This window comes from Siniperca chuatsi, linkage group LG5, assembly GCF_020085105.1.
Source record: "Siniperca chuatsi isolate FFG_IHB_CAS linkage group LG5, ASM2008510v1, whole genome shotgun sequence".
NCBI lineage: Eukaryota > Metazoa > Chordata > Actinopteri > Centrarchiformes > Sinipercidae > Siniperca > Siniperca chuatsi.
The window spans coordinates 29560785-29580801 of record NC_058046.1 but is presented as its reverse complement, the minus strand read 5'-3'; the positions used below and the strand labels follow the sequence as shown (position 1 = coordinate 29580801).

General features: G+C 39.6%; 1 protein-coding gene across 6 annotated transcripts in view; it reads left to right on the top strand.

Moving 5' to 3' along the window:
• susd2 (sushi domain containing 2) overlaps nt 1–19725 on the top strand; it is a 37059-nt gene extending 17334 nt beyond the window's left edge. For 2 of the 6 annotated variants that reach the window (XM_044197655.1, XM_044197651.1), the window contains exons 13-15: nt 523–619; nt 3446–3511; nt 7016–8969. In XM_044197655.1, the coding sequence (XP_044053590.1) occupies nt 523–619; nt 3446–3511; nt 7016–7067 (215 nt within the window). In that variant the 3' untranslated portion in view covers nt 7068–8969. Of the gene's footprint in view, nt 1–522; nt 620–946; nt 1779–3445; nt 3512–7015; nt 8970–18900 lie in introns of those variants that run through there. The other 4 variants (XM_044197654.1, XM_044197652.1, XM_044197653.1 and 1 more) reach the window with 4 other exon arrangements.
• The last annotated feature ends 292 nt before the right edge of the window (nt 19726–20017 follow it).

Sequence of the window (20017 nt, the reverse complement as noted above, 5' to 3'; positions counted from 1 at the left end):
AAATTAGATTGCCACAGACTACAAGTGAAGGTGACATTATTTAACAATCACTTCTGGCCAAACCCAAATTTACTGTGACCAGTGGTTCACTGCCACTGTTTCTGTTAACAGTCATAGACCTACTACACTATGGCTACCATGTTCACAGAGAACCCTCAGTTGGTCTAGCAAGTTTTGTGTTCCATAATCTTTATTTACCCAGATAAAAAAGACCTGAAGAATTTCAGTCACACCTAGCGACATGCTCAAACTGTTACACCCATCCTTACCCGGGAGCTTCAACCGCAGTCCTATACTGTTGGCTACTGAGCAGCTCCACTGGCTGCCTTGCTCAAAGGAACTGTGACTGTTGATTGATCTTTCTCTTTAGTTTTCCGTCATGCTTTTACTTCTAACATCAATGATTCCCTGCTCACCTTTTGACTTTGTATTGAGCTAGATATTAAAAGCTGTGGAGGATGGATTGTTTAAAAGGATCAATGACTGATAGCAGTGGCTAATTCTATGTTATGATTTTCACAGATAATAACGTGGGTTTTGTACTTGGCGCTGTTGGTTCCCTCTCAGCACTAGTCACAATGGGAGTAATGATCAAACTGCACAACAGGAAACAAGACAGGTGGGTTCACACTTGATTAATTTCACAGAAAAATCTATTCCTCTATTCCACTGGTGCTAAAAATGCTATACAGGAAACAAAAAAATATAAAAAATATTTCGATAAATATTAAATCAGTGTCAGGACTTACAATGCCCTGACTTACAATGCCCTCTTCAGCAGTTTAAATTGTCTTTTACACTTGATCACTGCTGCACATTTATTATTTCTCTTAATAAAAAAAGGCTGCATTCATAGGTAGTTTTTGTCACCCAGGCGACACTGTAAATATTATTTCACTACCTACGATATAAATATTGTTTAACTTCCTCCTCTGGCCTCTTTTAGGCTATTGAATTCCAAGTTTCTGGTAAGCTGAGAAGTTTGATGTAGGTATCCAACAAGCCAAGATATTACCCAACAGATTGGTAATATAATACCTGTGATACAGTTTCAGGTGGTATTATAATCACAGAAAACTGATAATATTTTACTATTTCACTGCATCTAACTGTAGGATTAGTTAAAGTTGTAATGCTTAATATTTCAGTCTGGGTTGATTTAGCAAAACCTGTGGTTACCAGGGTAACAACAAATATGGTTAAATACTACAGGTCCCAGAATCCTGGGGGGAGCAAACTCTCTTTTAGCAGCTACTTTGTCAGAAATACAACAGAGGAGCAACTAGTAACTATCTGATTACAGTGCAGTCAAACAAATGTTATTTTCATAAAGAAGACAGTCAATAAACATTCTGATTCCATCATGCCACCACTATCTGATTTCATGCTTTACACGACGCAAGTAGTTTTCCACGCAACAGCAGGCCACAGTAAAAGGAGGTGGTTACCTTGCTGGGAAGTTGGAGGTGTGCAGCCAGTCGGCTGCAGCTCTTCATCTAACAACTCGTTGTGGCTGGGCCTTCTGGCCAAAAATTAAAAAACATTTTTGATGAACGAAAGCAGTTAGCGCATACATTGCGTTTCCTGTTACTGCTTCACAATAAAAGCCACCCTGTGTTTTGCCAGTTGAATGCTTTTAATGTAAAGCTGCAGCAGGAAATGTTACCAGCAGTACAGTTAATATAGTGCACAATAAGCAGTGAGGCTGATATCAAAGAGATAAAATGACTAACAATAATATTGGATTACATATACAGTTGTATGCAAAAGTTTAGGAACCCCTGACAATTTCCATGATTTTCATTTATAAATATTTGGGTGTTTGGATCAGCAATTACATTTTGATCAATCAAATAACTGAAGGACACAGTAATATTTCAGTAGTGAAATGAGGTTTATTGGATTAACAGAAAATGTGCAATATGCATCAAAACGAAATTAGACAGGTGCATAAATTTGGGCACCCTTGTCATTTTGTTGATTTGAATACCTGTAACTACTTAGCACTGATTAATTGGAACACACAATTGGTTTGGTGAGCTCATTAAGCCTTGAACTTCATAGACAGGTGCATCCAATCATGAGAAAAGGTATTTAAGGTGGCCAATTGAAAGTTGTTGTTCTCTTTGACTCTCCTCTGAAGAGTGGCAACATGGGGGCCTCAAAACAACTCTCAAATGACCTAAAAAAAAAGTTTGTTCTACATTATGATTTAGGGGGAGGCTACAAAAAGTTATCGCAGAAATATAAGCTGTCAGTGTCCACTGTGAGGAACATAGTGAGGAAATGGAGGACCACAGGCACAGTTCTTGTTAAGGCCAGAAGTGGCAGGCCACATAAAATATTGGAGAGGCAAAGGCGAAGGATGGTGAGAACGGTCAAAAACAGCCCACAGACCACCTCCAAAGACCTACAACATCAACTTGCTGCAGATGGTGTCACTGTGCATCGATCAACAATTCAGCGCACTTTGCACAAGGAGAAGCTGTATGGGAGAGTGATGCGAAAGAAGCCTTTTCTGCACACACGCCACAAACGAAGTTGCTTGAGGTATGCAAACACACATTTGGACAAGCCAGCTTCATTTTGGAATAAGGTGCTGTGGACTGATGAAACAAAGATTGAGTTATTTGGTCATAACAAGGGGCGTTATGCATGGCGGCAAAAGAACACAACGTTCCAAGAAAAACACTTGCTACCCACAGTAAAATTTGGTGGAGGTTCCATCATGCTGTGGGGTTGTGTGGCCAGTGCCGGTACTGGGAATCTGGTTAAAGTTGAGGGTCGCATGGATTCCACTCAATATCAGCAGATTCTTGAGAATAATGTTGAGGAATCAGTCACAAAGTTGAAGTTACGCCGGGGATGGATATTTCAACAAGACAACGACCCAAAACACTGCTCAAAATCTACTCTGGCCTTTATGCAGAGGAACAAGTACAATGTTCTGGAATGGCCATCCCAGTCCCCAGACCTGAATATCATTGAACATCTGTGGGGTGATTTGAAGCGGGCTGTCCATGCTCGGCAACCATCAAACCTAACTGAACTGGAGATGTTTTGTAAGGAGGAATGGTCCAAAATACATTCATCCAGAATCCAGACACTCATTACAGGCTATAGGAAGCGTCTAGAGGCTGTTATTTCTGCTAAAGGAGGCTCTACTAAATATTGATGTGATTTTTCTGTTGGGGTGCCCAAATTTATGCACCTGTCTAATTTCGTTTTGATGCATATTGCACATTTTCTGTTAATCCAATAAATCTCATTTCACTACTGAAATATTACTGTGTCCTTCAGTTATTTGATAGATCAAAATGAAATTGCTGATCCAAACACCCAAATATTTATAAATGAAAATCATGGAAATTGTCAGGGGTTCCTAAACTTTTGCATACAACTGTACATGCATTGTTTCTTGTGAATTTCTTGTACGTGTGTGAAGGCAATACAAACACTGCTTGGGAATGGCGGACTCCACCACTAACAAGGACAACTACTATAAAGACAGGTATTTACAAAATGTAAATACATTGAATGGCTATTGCCAGAAAAATGCAGACCATATGCAATATATAGCCATACCCAGTATATATTAAAATACATATCAAAAATTGGGTTTGATTTCATGAATAGCTTAAGGATTATAACTTAAAGGTGAGACTAAAACCCATTGTAGAATCAAACTGAAAACCTCTGGCTATCTCCCTCTCTTGCTCCCTCTCTCAGTACAAACCACCAATGGAAAGGTCTCCATTGGTCAGACAAACCCTGACTTATGACACAAATAATGCCTTGTTTTTGATCAGTAGGCCTCCAGCTATAGCCGCCCATATATCTTTTATTCTGTCTTTGAATACATAGATTATATGTTAGAAATAGGAAGCACTTATTTTGTGAAAACCGGTACATAGCTAGAGGTCTTTTTCCACTCCCACTTCCTCCCAATAGTCAAAACCTTCTTGCTACGCCAACAAAGACACACAAAAAACAAAAGCAATGAATCCCACCTGCCTGTTTGATATCCAACATGTCCCAGCCTTCTAACCATTACTCATAAAATGTTTTACTGATCTGATCAAACCAAATAAACCCATATACCCTGTGGGATCATACTTATGACTGCAGTCCAGAGAAACGAGAGCTAACAGTATCGCTAGCTCCTGGGTGTATGCAAGCAAATTAAAGGCCTGTTTTATGGGCTCATAGACTTCATTTGGGCTTTCCCCCACCATAACTCTAGCAGGGGAAGAAAAAAGATGGATGTCAGAAGTCAAGAGCCACCTCCCACTCCCAGCAGCACTTGGGACAGGCAGGCGATGAAACTGCTGTGTTTTCAAGTCATGAGGGCAAGGAGCGAGCACACCTGCCCTCTCTTGAAGCCTTGATCATGGGAGGCCAGGTGTAAAAAGAGACGAATAGTGTCAAAAGGTCTGCAGATGTGAGGCAGGTGATCTCACACACACGACATGCTAGTGCACATGCTATATACGAGACCTGGGACACACGCAGCCAGGAAACATACTGTGCATACAGTAGCCTAATTGCGTAAAGAGAAATCTTATACATTCCTTGAGTGTGAGTGGTCACACTGACATGCATGAACACACACACACACACACATGCATACACACTCCCCTACCAACAAGTGCAGACACATTGATTCCTCCCAACATCACAAGCATAGCAGGATGGAAGTAGCAGGGGTCTTACTGTATTTCAGATCATGTCTGGGTTGCGTGTCTGGAGGAAAGCAGCAGTGATACTACACAACTCAGTGCGTGCGTGTGTGTGTGATTGTGTGCGACAGGTAGATAGTGAAGGCCTCCTGTGCCTCAGTTCCCTGTGTCTCAGACTTGCATGGGTACTTTCCACATCTAGGGTTACTCAGCAGGTTTCAACAGGTCTACTGGCAGCTCACCACAGGAGTAAGAAAGTCATTACACCATAAGATGTGAGTCTGTTTGTGTGTGTGTGTACCACCATGTCTACTCCACTTCTGCGATATGACACATCAAAAAGGTAGAGGGGGGCTTTGTCTGAACCCGGCAAGGGGTTCAAAATGGATCGAAGGAGTGAGGTAGGAAGTGCATTTAGCAAAGTGAGGTAAACTGTCTCAACACCAAATGCCAGGAAATTCTGGTAACGTATCTCACTTGTGTATCTGAAAAGAAATATGATGGGACTTCTCAAAAACAATTCAGAATTTGAAAAATATCACTGAGTCAATAAATGTTCATGGATTAGTGCTGAGATTGGAAATCCTCTTTTCAATTGATCATTGCGTGACTCATTGATAGTGATCTCTGAGTACAATTCAATTCTGCCCTTTTTAGCATTGAAGCTCGTTGTTTTTAGGCGTTCACTTCACATGAGAATTATTATAGTCAAAAAGCCTCATTTGGTAATGATTAATAATACAAGGGGAGGTGGGTAATAAAAGGAGGTTGTTCCAGATGACATTTGAGCTACTAGCTGATGTGCTGCAGACAAACCATGTGACCTTCATCACTGGCATGCTTTGTATTATTTTTAATATTAGTATTATTTACCAATAATTATTTAGCTGTAATTTAATTAATAACACAGACAGTTGTAAACTACTTAAAGGTCTGATTCTGGATGTCGATTAGGCTGCTTTTACAGTGAGAAAGGGACTAGTATCTGCACTAATGTTAAATACATGTAGCTCTCTACACATAAAATCAGTTTGGCTATACAAATGAAGGCCAGCAAAGACAGAATCACTTGTAATATGACATTACAAAAGCCTATTTGAGCGAGTTTGTTGACAAGGTAATAAGGGGAGTCCAGACAGGATTAAAATCACTGACCAGCGACCAACTAACGTGCTTCCAGTCAGTGAGATGGAGGACAAAATCCACAGTCCTCGTTCTGAGTAAAAATGTCTTCTACAGTTCAGCTGAGGCTAATATGAGGCCTCAGCAGTCTGAGATAGTAAAATCAACTGGGTATCTTCCAAAGTTAGTCTTTTGTGGTGCAAAATTCCTCCTTTGTGTTTCTCCGGACAGTGTTTCCCTGCTGAGCTGCGGTGGAGTGATAGTAACACAAAGAGGTAATTTCGTACCATAAAAACGTTGGAAGATAATCACTTGATTTCAACTGAAGCCTCATATTAGCTTCAGTGTACATGTTTGCACAAAGAGAGGACTGTGGATTTTGTTGACCATCTACCATTAAACATGCATTAGGAAGGGATCTTGTCATGGTCAGTATAGAGAAGATGAACAATTAAGGCGACCAAGAACTCTTTCAATGTACAAACTGTATGGGTAGGTGAGTATTGTTTTAAGAATAACTTTTAAGGAACCTGTACAATGTCAAAAAATAGAATGAGAAATTTCTGTTGAGATACAGATTGAATAAAGTGCAACGTGGCACATGTCTTAATCAAACAGCCATTGAGCACATACTTGTAGCAACACGTGTCTCCTCGTGGTCGCTGCTTGATCAAGTTCAAAGGATGATCCTCCTGAGCCTGTTAATCTTCACTGTAAAGTAATGGATATAATGTCAAAAACCAACTAATGCGTTACTAGTTCAAATACCATGGGAAGACTTAGTACATTTGCCCTTCAACATTTATGTCCCTGTTTTGCAAGTGTCCCTAATGAGCGACTACATTTTATATGCGCCATTAATAAAACACTATTAATAAGAGCAATAAAGTCCTGTTGTTAAGAACCAAGTTGAAAACGATCCCTTCCCTGATGCAAGGTCACCAGACAATTTTCCTGCGGTCAGTTTTGATTAAACAAGTGTTCCCCATTACTTCATTTATACAACTCCCATGGAGCAGCAGGACATGCAGTCTGGATGGCCATTTCCCAAAATACCTTTGGAAAGGTGAGGATAATCATCTTCGAAATAAGGACATACGTAGATAGAAGTGGTGGTGTAAAAAAAAAAGAAGTGTATTAGTTGGTTGCTTTTTAATGTTAATTCTTAAATTCCAAAGTTGTTTCAGTGGCTCTTATTTCTTTTGTATTTTCAGAGAGAGAGAAAAGAAACTGGACCCCATGGTGACCCAAGAACAAACATGCTAATCCATCAAAGTCCTTTCGGATTATGGATCACACCACTCCACATTGAAACCTTCAACTATGTGGCCTATGGCAACCAATAAGTTTAGAGCTGCATTTGGAAATCACATGCAGTCGTGTTGTTCATTAGGACGATTGTCTTCTCTTGACCTGTTGACCTTATCAGGAAAACCTCAGGCACTAGTTAGGCTTTCAGCATGTTGTTTGGCCTTATTTTTTTACCTCTTGTTTAGTTTGGAAAACCTCCAGGTTGTGGTAAATGGTGCATGGGGTGAGGATTGAGGGTACTGAAGTAAAGGAAAAATGCTTGTTTTTATATTCCCGGTTTGCATGGCTGAATGTTCGAGCTTTGCTAGAGAGAGAATTATATAAATACTACATAGAGATTTCATCATTACAGTTAACATTCTCTTCTCCTGTTCAGTTTAAAATAGGACCAGATGTGTTCATGCTCATGTCATATGTGAAGCGAACCTGATCATTTTTCAGTTGAAAGACTTTGAACTCATATGCAGCCTTGTGTGGGCCCAAAGCCTTCAGTCAAACGAAGGGTTTTGCTGAGTGACTGAGCCAGAAATATCCACAAATGTTACAAAAAGGTCACCTTTTTGAGTGAGTTTTCTTTGTAATGTTACATATCTGTTTTTGAAGACACTCACTGATTGAATGCATCTGTAAATGTTTTAATTAAAAATCAGTGAGCTAATCAATAAATGATAGTGCAGAGATTAGATCCTACATAGTTTTTTTTTTTTTAAAACTGGCTGTTTATCTAGTGGTGTGTTCTTTGAATCATCCCCTCTTCAAGCCAGCAGGCATGCATCGTCTGGCACAGCCACATGCCCCGTGGGACAGACCATCATCTCATGTTACCGCTCGGTCTTCTCCTCTACTTTGAACCTGACTCACTTCTCCTTTTCCAAAACAAAGCCTTTGGGGGGTAAAAGGAAACCGAGTGACAGGGTCCCGTGTGGCTGATCCCTGGGAGTGATAGGTGGGGGTCCAGCTGGGGAAGAAGAAGGGTTCTTGTTGGAGACTAATTGAAAGAACCTGGTGTGCTGGACATGGAAGGCTTTGAAGTTTTTTGCCGCATGTGAACACTGTTTCCTAACTAGCAGTTGTGCAATGCGCTATCCATTACCAGCTCCTGCAGACACTGAGTGTTATTGCTGCTCTATCATGCCTCAGGGACTCTTGGGACCCTATTGTTTTTCACATAAAAACACATTAATGTCCTTTACGAGCATAAATAAGTATACATGCACCCACTTCACATGTTGTTACCTGGTAATGAAACGGGTCCTGATACCCTGACAAAAGAGAAGTAAGCCGCCCTGTGTGCTGCTGTTTGAGGTCTTTCCACAGTATCCGCTCAGATTTGACTCACTCACTGTATAATCTCCTAACTGGGTGCAAATTTCCCTGCTTTCATGTGTCAGTCAGCGCTTACAAGAGAGGCAATGGAGCAAGCTGCTGCGTCTGTTTGCAGTCAGATGCTGATTAATTGCGTAAGGATGAAAGTAGAGGGTTTTCATCTCTGGGGGGGCCTGTTCTAACCCTGAATGTTTACGCTCACTTATCATCCCAACAGCCCGACGTAATTAGTTCAATCAAATTCAAACAGAAGTAAATGCTAATGTGCTCTGTGGAAGCCTGTTGCTTTCACGTGGGACTCTTCCCATTTCTCAGATCTGCTTTACATCCCTGGATTATGAAGAAAGGCTTCTGAAGTGGCTTTTGGATGAGGCTTTTGTTTTGGGGGTGTTTTTTTGTTTCATGTCAACTCCAGCTTTGCAGGTGTGCTTTGTCCCTTACCTCCTAATACCTCATGGTTGAGCAGCGCCTTCTGATGTTAACTCCTAATTTTAAGGCGTAGGTTGAAATAAAGATGGATTTCAGGATTAAGGTGTTTGCCCAAACAGAGTTTTGTGTTTGAGTTTGTCACTGGCAACGTGAACATTTAACGTTGGGGAGAAGATTTGAGCTAAGTCAGCTAATTAAAAAAAAAAAAAAAAACCACAAGCTTGATTTTTTTTGTTGTTGTTGTTATTCCTTTGTTATACTTTATTTTTCAATTGCCTTTTCTCAAACTTAGGACAATCGTAAAACAAATAAACAATTAAAAATAATAATCATCATCTTTCACGGCTAGTCATTAGCTCGTGACATAAAGTCAAAATCCAATCAAAGACAAAAAAAAATCTCTTGCAGACATCAATATACAGAATTAATATGCACATAAATACATTCATATATATGCAAACATTGTGCCATACAATGATAAACAGGAAAATAAGGTAAATTAGCATCTTAACATTTTAAAGATAAACTAATTTGAAACATTTCTGTATAAGATATTCTAATTTCACATCACCACCTTTTTTCTAATACACCCTCAATGTTATGAATTTTTTTACATTATTGAACTTATTGTGTTTTTCAACTAATTTAGTCTTGACATGTTGTCCTTTTCCAATTTCCTGTGATTTGCTTCAGTTCTGTGATTCTGAATAAATATTCACAAGCTTAATTCACTCGGATCTTAAGCAGTGTTACCAACAGTGTAACTATTGGCATGCCAAGCATGCAGAACTTGCACTGAAGTCCACTGTACGACCCAAAGCTGAACCTCAGCTTCTATGAGGACTCATAGAAATGGCTCTTCAAACACAAATAGCTCTTGACGTTAACACTCAGTATAACTTTATCACTCAAAGGCCAGCTACTAGTGTTTCCCCTTCTCAGTCATCAACATCAGAGGCTGAACTTCATCCCCTGAGGCAATGTAATCCACTCAGCGACCAGCAGCCGTTAGGACCCAAGGCTCATTTTTCATTGGAGTCAGTTCTTTTTATAATGGAGCACGTCATTCTCCCAGGCCACAGAAAAGGCAGATACCTCACTTTACTACACCACAGATGAGTGTAGCAGAGCAAAACAGACCCAGCATGCCCAATCCACCCTTACAGATGTTCGTCCTCAACCATGCCCAACACCGGAAGCCATTAAAGAGCAAATCAATCAGTCGGCACTGTGGAAACCGGGGGGACAAACCTCCATGGAAAGCTTGTGGAGGGGCACATTGCCAGGGGAGTGAGATGCACTACGCAGCTTGTACCAAATATAAATTCATTGCAGGCTCTTGGAAACTTGTGTTTTCATAAACTCAAGAACTGGGTGCAAGTGATTTCCTGATTTGGAGTGATTCAAATGCAAAGCAGTGGAGGGCACTGACAAAAGAGAAGTGAGAGGAGAAAATAAATAAAGTCGTTAGCATTCGCCTTTTTGCCTAGAGGGGAAATATTTTCAAAGCTTATTCTCATCCCAAGAAATAATTTTAGTGGTGATAATCCTCAAACAGCATTTCCCTCTGATTTCTCAAGTGAAAGGAATACAAACCATTTTCAAAATCTTTTATGCAGGGATCAACTTCTTCATGAATAAAGATGTGCATCATGTCACTTCTTTACGGCAAGCAAAGATGACGTTGTGCTCAGTCCTGGTTGTTTGTTTACCTTTGAAGAAGTTCATTCCTTGCAGACAAAAAATCCTGTGACCCTGCTTCACTGCTCTCCGTATCTCTTTTTTACTAAAGTTGACCTCAACCTGCAACCTTTGATGATTTGGTTTAATCTGCTTCAATCAGATCCCATTTACAGCCACATGTTTTATTGTAGTGTGGTCTTTTATTTACTCAATACAGAGCTGGCAAAGGCAATAGATCTTTTAGGATTTTGGATCTCTTGCATTTTAAGCAACAGGTTTTACAAACAAAAGGTTTCTTTTCCATAATTTAAAATGTATTTCTTCATGTCATTAATTTATTGTCACTTGTCACTGCCAGACATTAACAATGATGGCGTCTATCCGAGGGAGAACCTTCAATCGCTAGATGTAATCTGTCAAAGGATAACTTTATCCCCATAAGTCTCAGTGAGTGAGTAATTCCTTGACTCTAGATTTATGATAGCACCTGTCTGTTAGCACAAGTAAACTGTTCCAGCAGGCATGGGAATTCCCATCAAATCCAGCTCCAGAATCCCCCAGATCATCAAGAACTTTGGTCTTGCCATCAGAGATAAAGCTTTGCAATCCTCCCCAACCATTATGCTTAATGATCTGCTTAACTAGCTGTGTTATGCCAAAGCTAGTTCCAAGAAGAAAGACAACTTCAAAAGGCACATATTCCTCCACGCTTGGTTTGTGTTTTCCCCCTTTTTCTCCTTATCATGCACTGTGGAACTTGTCCGATGCACAGATATGATAAAGAAGGAATTAAGTCTTTACTTTATGTTCATGGAGTTTCATCTAAGGATTTGTTTGTGTGTCTGTATGTGGGTGTGCATACAGTCTGAAGCCCCATCAGTAGTAGTACACAGGCACCACACACACAGTGTACACATCTTTCAAATGAAACCATATCAGTTGATACTAGCCCAGACTTGCCTCTCTCATCTTTTACATTTACTGACATTAGTGCCTTAATTAAGAAAATCTTAATATTCAGTGATTACAACATGCATTGCATTTCATTAATCATTAATTTAGTTATTTATGGTTTGTTTGTTTGATAGGGACAGATACAGTATAACTGAAAACAGCTATCCGATGCAAGTATCATAGTGTGTATAGCAGATGCTAATTTGCAACACCCATGCCTAGAAGGGCTTTTATTAAAATAAGAGATTAAAACAGTGAGGTAAAAAGAAGTACTGAATACAGCAAGATACAATAAAGCACACATTTAACACATTTGTTTAAAAACATTACAAGCATGAGTACAGGTTGGTTGCTGAATTAACTAGGATTTGGTAGCTCCCTTAAAAGTGATGAAGTTTGCAGCAAATTTCAAGTGATCATGTACTGAGTTCCAGGACTTTGTTCCTTTCACAGAAAAAGCTGTCTGAGCAAAGATGTTTTGCACAATGGAATTTTACAATTGCCGCTTGAAGCTGCTCTGGTGGATCTGCTGCAGTTCTGTAATCTCTTGATATATTTGCAGAAAGGCTGGGGAGCAAGTACATTCAAACATTTAAACACAAGCTTCACACAATGAAAATCAAAGTTTGCAAGACTTAAAATCTTGTATTTACTTAAAATGTGGCAATGATACCGTACCTTATTTGCTAACATGTTCAAGGTCCAATTGTAAAGACACTATGGATTTAATTACAGACTGTTGGCCTGGGGCAGGTAGTTAGACCATAGGACAAAAGTGAGAATATCATTGAATTTAGAAACAGCAAGGCACAGTCAAATGTCAAACAACAAAAGGTTAGCCTTAATCATTTTACAAATCTCAATAGGATGACTTTTAAAATTGAACCGAGAATCTAAAATTATCCCTAAATACATCATCTCTGTTACTTGTTCAATGAGCTCACCTTTAATTCTTCAAGGATTCTGTTGCAGGAATGGAAAAGCAGATAGACTTTGTTTTCTCGGTGTTTAGTGTCAAACAGGAGGCATCAAGCCAAGCTTATACTTTTAGTTTTTGGTTAGCTTTTCTGCAACAGCATCACAGATTTTGCCGGACCGACGACTGTGCCGTCAGCGTACATCTGAAGACCCATACCAGGGCATATTTCTGGAAGGTCTTTATACAAACTGAGGATGGGACCCAAGACAGTTCCTTGGGGGATTCCTGTTCCATTTTTGTAAAAAACAGCCTTGATGTTATTAATCACAACACACTGTTCACAGACCTTTAAATATGAGTCAAACCAAGACAGTGACCGTTTTGACAAATTGAACACTGAGAGTTTTGAAATTAAGATGTTGTGATTTATGGTATGATGCCTTTTTTAAATCCAGGAACACTGCGTCGAATACTTTTCCTTTGTCAAGTGACTGTTTAATGTTTTCTAATAGTAAACAAGTAGCCGACTCTGTGAAATGGTTATGTCTGTACCCAAACTGTAGATTGTGCAAATAATGGTTTGTCTCCAAGTAATGTAGAAACCTTCTCCAGCACTTTAGACAGGATTGGAAGAAGACTAATTGGTCTTTAGCTGCTAATCTCTTCAGCATCCCCAGATTTTAAAATAGGCATTAGGCACCTTCGGTTTTAGTAAACTATTTAGTTGTTTCAGGATTATATTACCATTTCCTTTAGCGTCTGATAGGACTTGAATGTAATAATTTGCTTTTGAAATGCGCAGTTCCTTAACTACCCAATTGTAAGTCAGTGTCATTTTGAGTTTTGAGGAAGGTCTTTAGGGCATAAGCTCTTCGCTTCATTAACTGATGTACAGTGTCACTTAACAACAGGAGCTGTATTTTTCTCTGTGACTTTTTGCGTTGTTTAACTTGTCAACAATACGTCCAATGCTGGACATCAATTTATTACATTTACTTGGTTGTGTTGTAGAACCTCGTCCCAGCTAACTCTCATTAATTCTTTCTAAAACTCAGTCTGATCCTTGCGAGGAATCTCAAGTTTTACAGCTTTGTGGTTGTTGTTAGAATACCCAGCTAGACGTTTCTTTGTAAGTTTTCTTGCAATTAGTATCATGTTCTGATAAGACAATCTGGTGCAAGTTGGGTGTTAGTCTGCTGCTCAGTTTATATCCTAATGATGACAAACTCACAATTGTTTATGTAGACGTTTGCTCACTTTCAAGACTTCTGCAATCAGTTTTGTATCTAGTTAGACCACATTCTTAGGCCCTAGAGGCAGGTATTGTTTACTGTCTAGACACACTTGCTTGTGGTATCTCTGAGTGTGTCTGTGCATATACCATGTACCTGCTTGTGCAATTCATATCATGGGGGCATTGAAGGTCCTTTATTTTCCTCTTTCAGTCTAATTATGAATTCTCCCCGCTGTGTTTCATCATTTGTTGTCTCTTCCTCAGCATGTCTGAATCCACAAGGTCAAAGATCTCATAAGTATTCATATACCCTTCCCCGCTCAGCCCTGCGCTAATTGAGAAGAGACAGCAGCCACAGCATCGTCAGGTTAATTCCTTGTTATTCATCATATTCATGGGGAAGTCATGAATATATGAAGTCCTGTCATTCAGACTGGCTTCTGAACTGTTGAACAGTCACTGATTGGTGGTTTTGATAGTGCTTAAGCAGGAATTACTACAGATTGTCATCACCATGCTATACATACATCACTGTACTCTGACCAAACAATTCAGTATACTATGCAGATATTTAAAATGCATTTTTCTCACACTCAATCTTTAAGTTTTAAAGAGTTTTTTCAACAAATTAATGAAGAACTGTAAATTATAGAGCTGAAACAATTAGTCGATTAGTCAATGGACACAAAATTAATAGGCAACTATTTTGATAGTCAATTAATAGTTTCAGTAATTTTTCAAGCCAAAACATTAAACATTCGCTGGTTCAATACAATACAATATATCATACAATTTATTTGATTTAAGATTGTACCTTACAAATTTGTTTTTGTAAGCATACAACATATACTTTTCTTAAGTTCACACTGATACACTATGAATGTAACAAATTCTAATTCATGCAATTTAAATACAAGCTGCATTAATCTCTTGCTGCGTACTCTATGTAGTAATTCTCTGGATGCAGATTGAAATCTTCCAACTTGCTTTTCCATCAGTTTCAGTATGATTTGCAGGCATGGATTTGTCATATAACGTTGCATGGAAGACACAGTTTCCCCTGACTAGTTTCATTTCATAATTGGGACTGAGATGTAGTGGGAGACCTGCCAAACATCAGCACAACATGGTGTATTAGTAGCGACTGTGCAGGGGATAGCCTTGTTTATAGCTTGAGACCATAAACCTGCAAACATACATTTGTTCCTGCGTTCTGTAGCTTGAAACTCGGTTCATGGATTGTGTCACTGTTGATATGTGACACGATAGAACTGTTTCTGTTTTCACTTGGCCACAAAATGTTTAGCTGCTGAAATGAAATATGACGTCAAGACGCTTTTCATCTTCTTTTTGTTCAACTCTTGTAAACAATGTCGCCATACCAAAGTTTGCATCCTCAAAGTGTGTTTCTCATCAGCAGTTTACACTTTGCATATGGTGGATTATGGTTCTCACATTGCATTCCCTGAATGTATGAAACGAAAAAAGACTCCCTTCAGAGGATGTTTGCAATGTTGTCGAGTTTGACATGGGAAAAAAAAAGGGTACAGTGTAAAAACAAGTCTGGCCTCAATATACTCCACAAAGCTAAAACCCCCTGGAGTTGTTTATGCTCAGAAAGAGCATTTGGCTTGAAGTTGATTTAATGTGGTGACCACTTTCTACAATCCTTTGAAGACCAGGCTCAGGCAACTCTCAAAAGAAAACGCACCATTTCCAAATGTAAAGAAAACACTCAGATAATTTTACATGTTCTGTTTCAGCAAAACAAGGTTTCCTAGAGTTTCCCAGGGCCATTCCCAAACAGATATTTAAGATCTGCATCAAGTGTCATTCCAGCCCAATAGAGAAAACTTGTATGGTTGTTGTTTAGAGGCCTCTTTTGAGCTTTGGTACCATGGCTTTGGTCCTCTATGCATCATATAGTTTTCCAAGTAGATATGAAATAGTGCCGATGGTCCTTTACCATTAGCAGCTCTTTGTGAGTGTGAGTCATATGTGCTGTCATTGTCAGCCCACAACCGAGATCCATCTCAGGATGATTTCCACAAACCGGTGCACTGGGTGGGGACATTGTTTCATGGCGGGAAATGTGGAATTTCTGTCCAACAACATTCTGGCTTCTGGCTCTTTTCCTGGACTGTGATGAGTTACTGCGAAGATATTTCTGACTTGGAAGAATAATGATGGTGATGATGTTAGCCATGATGTCCTTATCTTCGTTGGCAGGAAATGGTCAATCAGAGAAAGAAAACTTGCTTGTTTTGTTCTGTTCAACAGTCAGTAGGTCATCTAAGGGTAGTTTAAAGCTACACTAACCACTATTTTTATATTAACAATAGATAAAATGACTACATGTAATTTGAAAGGGGCCACTTGTAGTGATGAACCTACAAAGTCATTTTGCAGTTCCCCGCAGCACGACGGAGGATTTTAGCCTCTTTCAGCTTATTGTTTTGGTTTTACTGCCCAAAACTGTTTTGGTTCACTCTCACCGCTCTCATGAATCCCAGTTTCAGCCGCAGCAGGCAGCTGTTTTCAATGAAAAAGCTCTGATAAACCCACTGTACACTGCCTGCCCAGCACAACACAGCAGAGACGGAGTTAGCGACTAGCTGGTGAACATTGTGGAGCATTTAGTAGCTAAATAGCCAAATGCTGTATTTCCCTCAGGAGTTGGAAAACAGAGTTAAAGAGAGAGTGAATATTGGACTTACATTCGTCGGGTCACCAGACACATGACTCCATATGAATGCTAATGTTGCTGTGTCTACTAGTAAATATGCAACTGTTTGCTACCATTTTCGCTACAACAACTTTATAAGGTGATAATATGCTAATGTTGTGTTTACAGCTTGTTCCACTGCCCCCAAGTGGCCAATAAATCAATTATTACTGCTTTAAAGCCATATATGAAAAATATACTTTGAAGATATTAACAGATTTGGTGAGTTTTTACGAAAGGTATTTAACATGTATATTTATCCAGTAATGTTTTTGCATCAGCTTGGTTTGTGTAACAAAATTTTGTATCCACTGTATTTTTTTGTAGTTTTCATATGTGAGAAAGACTCAAGGCTTCTTAGAGGAATACCCCATTGGAGCTTAAAGATATTCATAATTAAATCTAACTGATTAAATCACGACCAATAAATCAACTTTATATTTTTTTTTCATCATTTCTACAATTTCTCAGCACTACCACTACTGCTGCCACCCTATTTCAAATTTATTTTACTGCGTCACCCAATGAATCAGTCACTTTTATAGGATTTCCCAAAAATGGAATGATGACTTGTGCAGGGACCAGGCTCTGGTTTACAAGGGCCGAGATGCTTCAGGTTTGGTTTTTGGTTTGGTTTTGAAACTTTTGAGGCCCTCAGTATTTTTGCCCTTTAAGTCTGATGGACAAGGTGCAAGAAACATTAATGGCTGGCGTCCACAGTCGTGTCCTTTCATAGGTTTGGCCATCATTCCTATTTGTAATAATGAGATTCTACTCACCAAGTTAACTGCTAAGATCTCAGTGCACAGTGACATTGCTAAAAAGAAATCTGACAGGACAAGAAACACGAGCAGTTTGTTTTGAACAAACCCCCAGGTTAGCCAGGAAGAGAAAACAAAGGTGAATGGTTAACTTACTACCCAAACTTCTTTCTCTGCTTCTCTGTCTGTTTTCCATTATTTCTCCTTCTCTTTTGGTCTCTCTTTTAAAGGAGATAAAGCTGAGCGATGTTACAATAAACATTCCAGAGGGTGTCACCCACCCGGAGCCTAATTAGAGACCCAGGAGGCCTAGTAAGATGGATGATGGCTGTGTGTGTCAGCGGAGAGAAGCGGAGGAGGAGGGGTTGTGGTGCTACAGTGGCTGCTGGTTACGTGCAGGTGGCTGTATGTAAACGTTAGCTTTTATCTTGGCTTTGAACACGGGTAAGCTCAGGGGCCTGTACAGGTGTGTGTAGGGGATAGGAGTTGAGAGAAGATGGTGGTTGGGGGTGTGTTACTGGTACAGATCATTTGTCAAGGGGAACCCACTTCATCAGAGCTTTGCTGGGGTCAGAGAGTGACACCATAATGTGTGTTGTGTTGTGTGTGCAACCACTAATGATGTGTATCATATAGACACTGATGTGGCCGTGTGGGGGTTGTTGGCCGGGTCCTACAGACTTCAGACAACAACCAGATGCTTTGGTTGAGTAATCGCATTGACTCATTGTGTCCCCCTCTAGGAGTAGACGCAAGAAGTCGTGTGTCAATGTGTCTGCCAGCATGTTTTATTTTTGATTAATGTAATGAGCCACGCAATGGCATGGCAGAGATTATTTTGGCAGTGAGAAGAACGATCCTGACAGCAAACAATGACTCAGTGGTGGTGTCAAAGAGGGAGACAAAATCATCCTCCTTGTTCTTGTGACATTTCTGCAAAAAACTGAAAGAAAACTCCCAGAACCATCTTTTCATCAGGGTGCAAGACACACTTCCCCAATCCCTTAAATTTAGCCTCAGAAGCGAGGTGTGTACTCACTGGAACATACCAACAAACATATTTTATCAATTCGTTTTGCTTTTATGTGCCCAGAAGCTATCTGTCTGAGATTAATGCTGCCTTCCCAACATTGCTGCTGAAATTCCGATTACAAAGAGTCTTTCCTGAAACATTATCCTGGTTTCTCTGGATAATCCACAGAACAATGGACTGTGAGCCGCTTATTCCTAAAAAGGCTGCAAGCAATGATTATTTTCATTACTGATAATTCTGCCAGTTATTGTCTTGATCAATCGAGTAATTGTTTTGTCTGCAAGATGTCAGAAAGTAGTGAGAAAAACCAATCACAATTTCTTACAGTAGAGCCCAAATTGAGTTATTCACATTGCTCCAACCAACAGCCGAAGACCAAAAGATAAATTTAGTATACTATCATATAAGAAAGAAAAGCAGCAAATCATCACAATTGAGTACTCTGGTGTAAATGGATGGACTCACAGTGAGTGAGTCTGTGAATTATCCTGAATAACCGGGAAACTGCTTCTGGAAAGTTTTTAAATGTCATTTTTAATGCTGTGAGCAATACAAAAGAAATGTCAGAAATATCAAAGACTCAAAACCTGGAATAATAATATACGATCTGCATGGTTTGATACCAGGGGAACTATGTTGGGGTTTTTTGTTTTTTTTTGTTTTTTTTTGGTTATCTTAGTGAACTGACCCTTTAAATTTGACTCTCTCTCTCTCTCACACACAGATGAAACAAAATGGCATATCAAAAAAGCATGTTTCATGCTAAAAGAAAAAGACTTGAGAGCCACAGGTACAATGCAGCCAAAGATTCTCTCGGATGCCAAGAACAAGAGCACAGAAGGAGAAATAGTTTTGACCACAAAGGAGAGAAATGTGGCATTACGATTCAGGGCCAGGTACTCGTGTTTACCCAAGAGGAAACAAGAACATGACATAGTCTTGGCTCCTGAATTTGTGAATTCAAAGCATCTGGGCCAACTTCTAATCCAACTATGCATAACTTCCCATTGGCAGGCAGGTCAGGGATGCCAGAATACTTTCTAATACATCTCAGTGGATTCTTCCTGTGACCTCCAGCCTCTGCATAACTCAGCAGGCAGGACGCATCGGCAAAGGGTGAAGGGCTCGGCTCTCACTGCGGCCACCCATGCTAAAAATGTACACACAGTACTGTGAGGAACTTTGGATACTCGTTATCTGATGTTCTCAACCTAATGAAAAACAGTTGAACTGTCCAAAAGGCAAAATGCCAAAAGAATAAAGTGTGAATGTCATGTGTGGAAGTGCCAAGTTTTATCTGGAGAGAGCAAAAAGACAGAAAACAGAATTACAGTAACTCCAGCAGACCACAAGGAATGTGACCAGGCAGCGTGTACAGACAAGCCCAACATGTGATCACACACACACACACACACACACACACACACACAGAAAGAGAGAGAGACAAAGAAGACAAAGTAAGCCTTGCTACCACAACTGCACAGCATCACAGACTGATAGTGGGGAAGATGGGAGGTAATGACAGGACTCCAATTCAAGTTAATTTTCATATGGACACTTTTTATTCCGTTTGAGGACACTAAGACTGCTTTGTATGAGCACACACTCATAATAATGATAATTATTTATAGGATACAGTGGTGGAAGAAGTGTTCAGGTCCTTTGCTCAAGTAAAAGTAGCATTACGTCAATGTAAAAATTCTCAATTACAAGTAGTTCTGCATTCAAAATCTTAAGTAAAAGAACATGAATATAGAGATGCATTGACTAGTCGGTTAATTGATTAGTTGATCAGATTGAACAGAAAATTAATTGCAAAAATGTTGATATTCCATTAACTG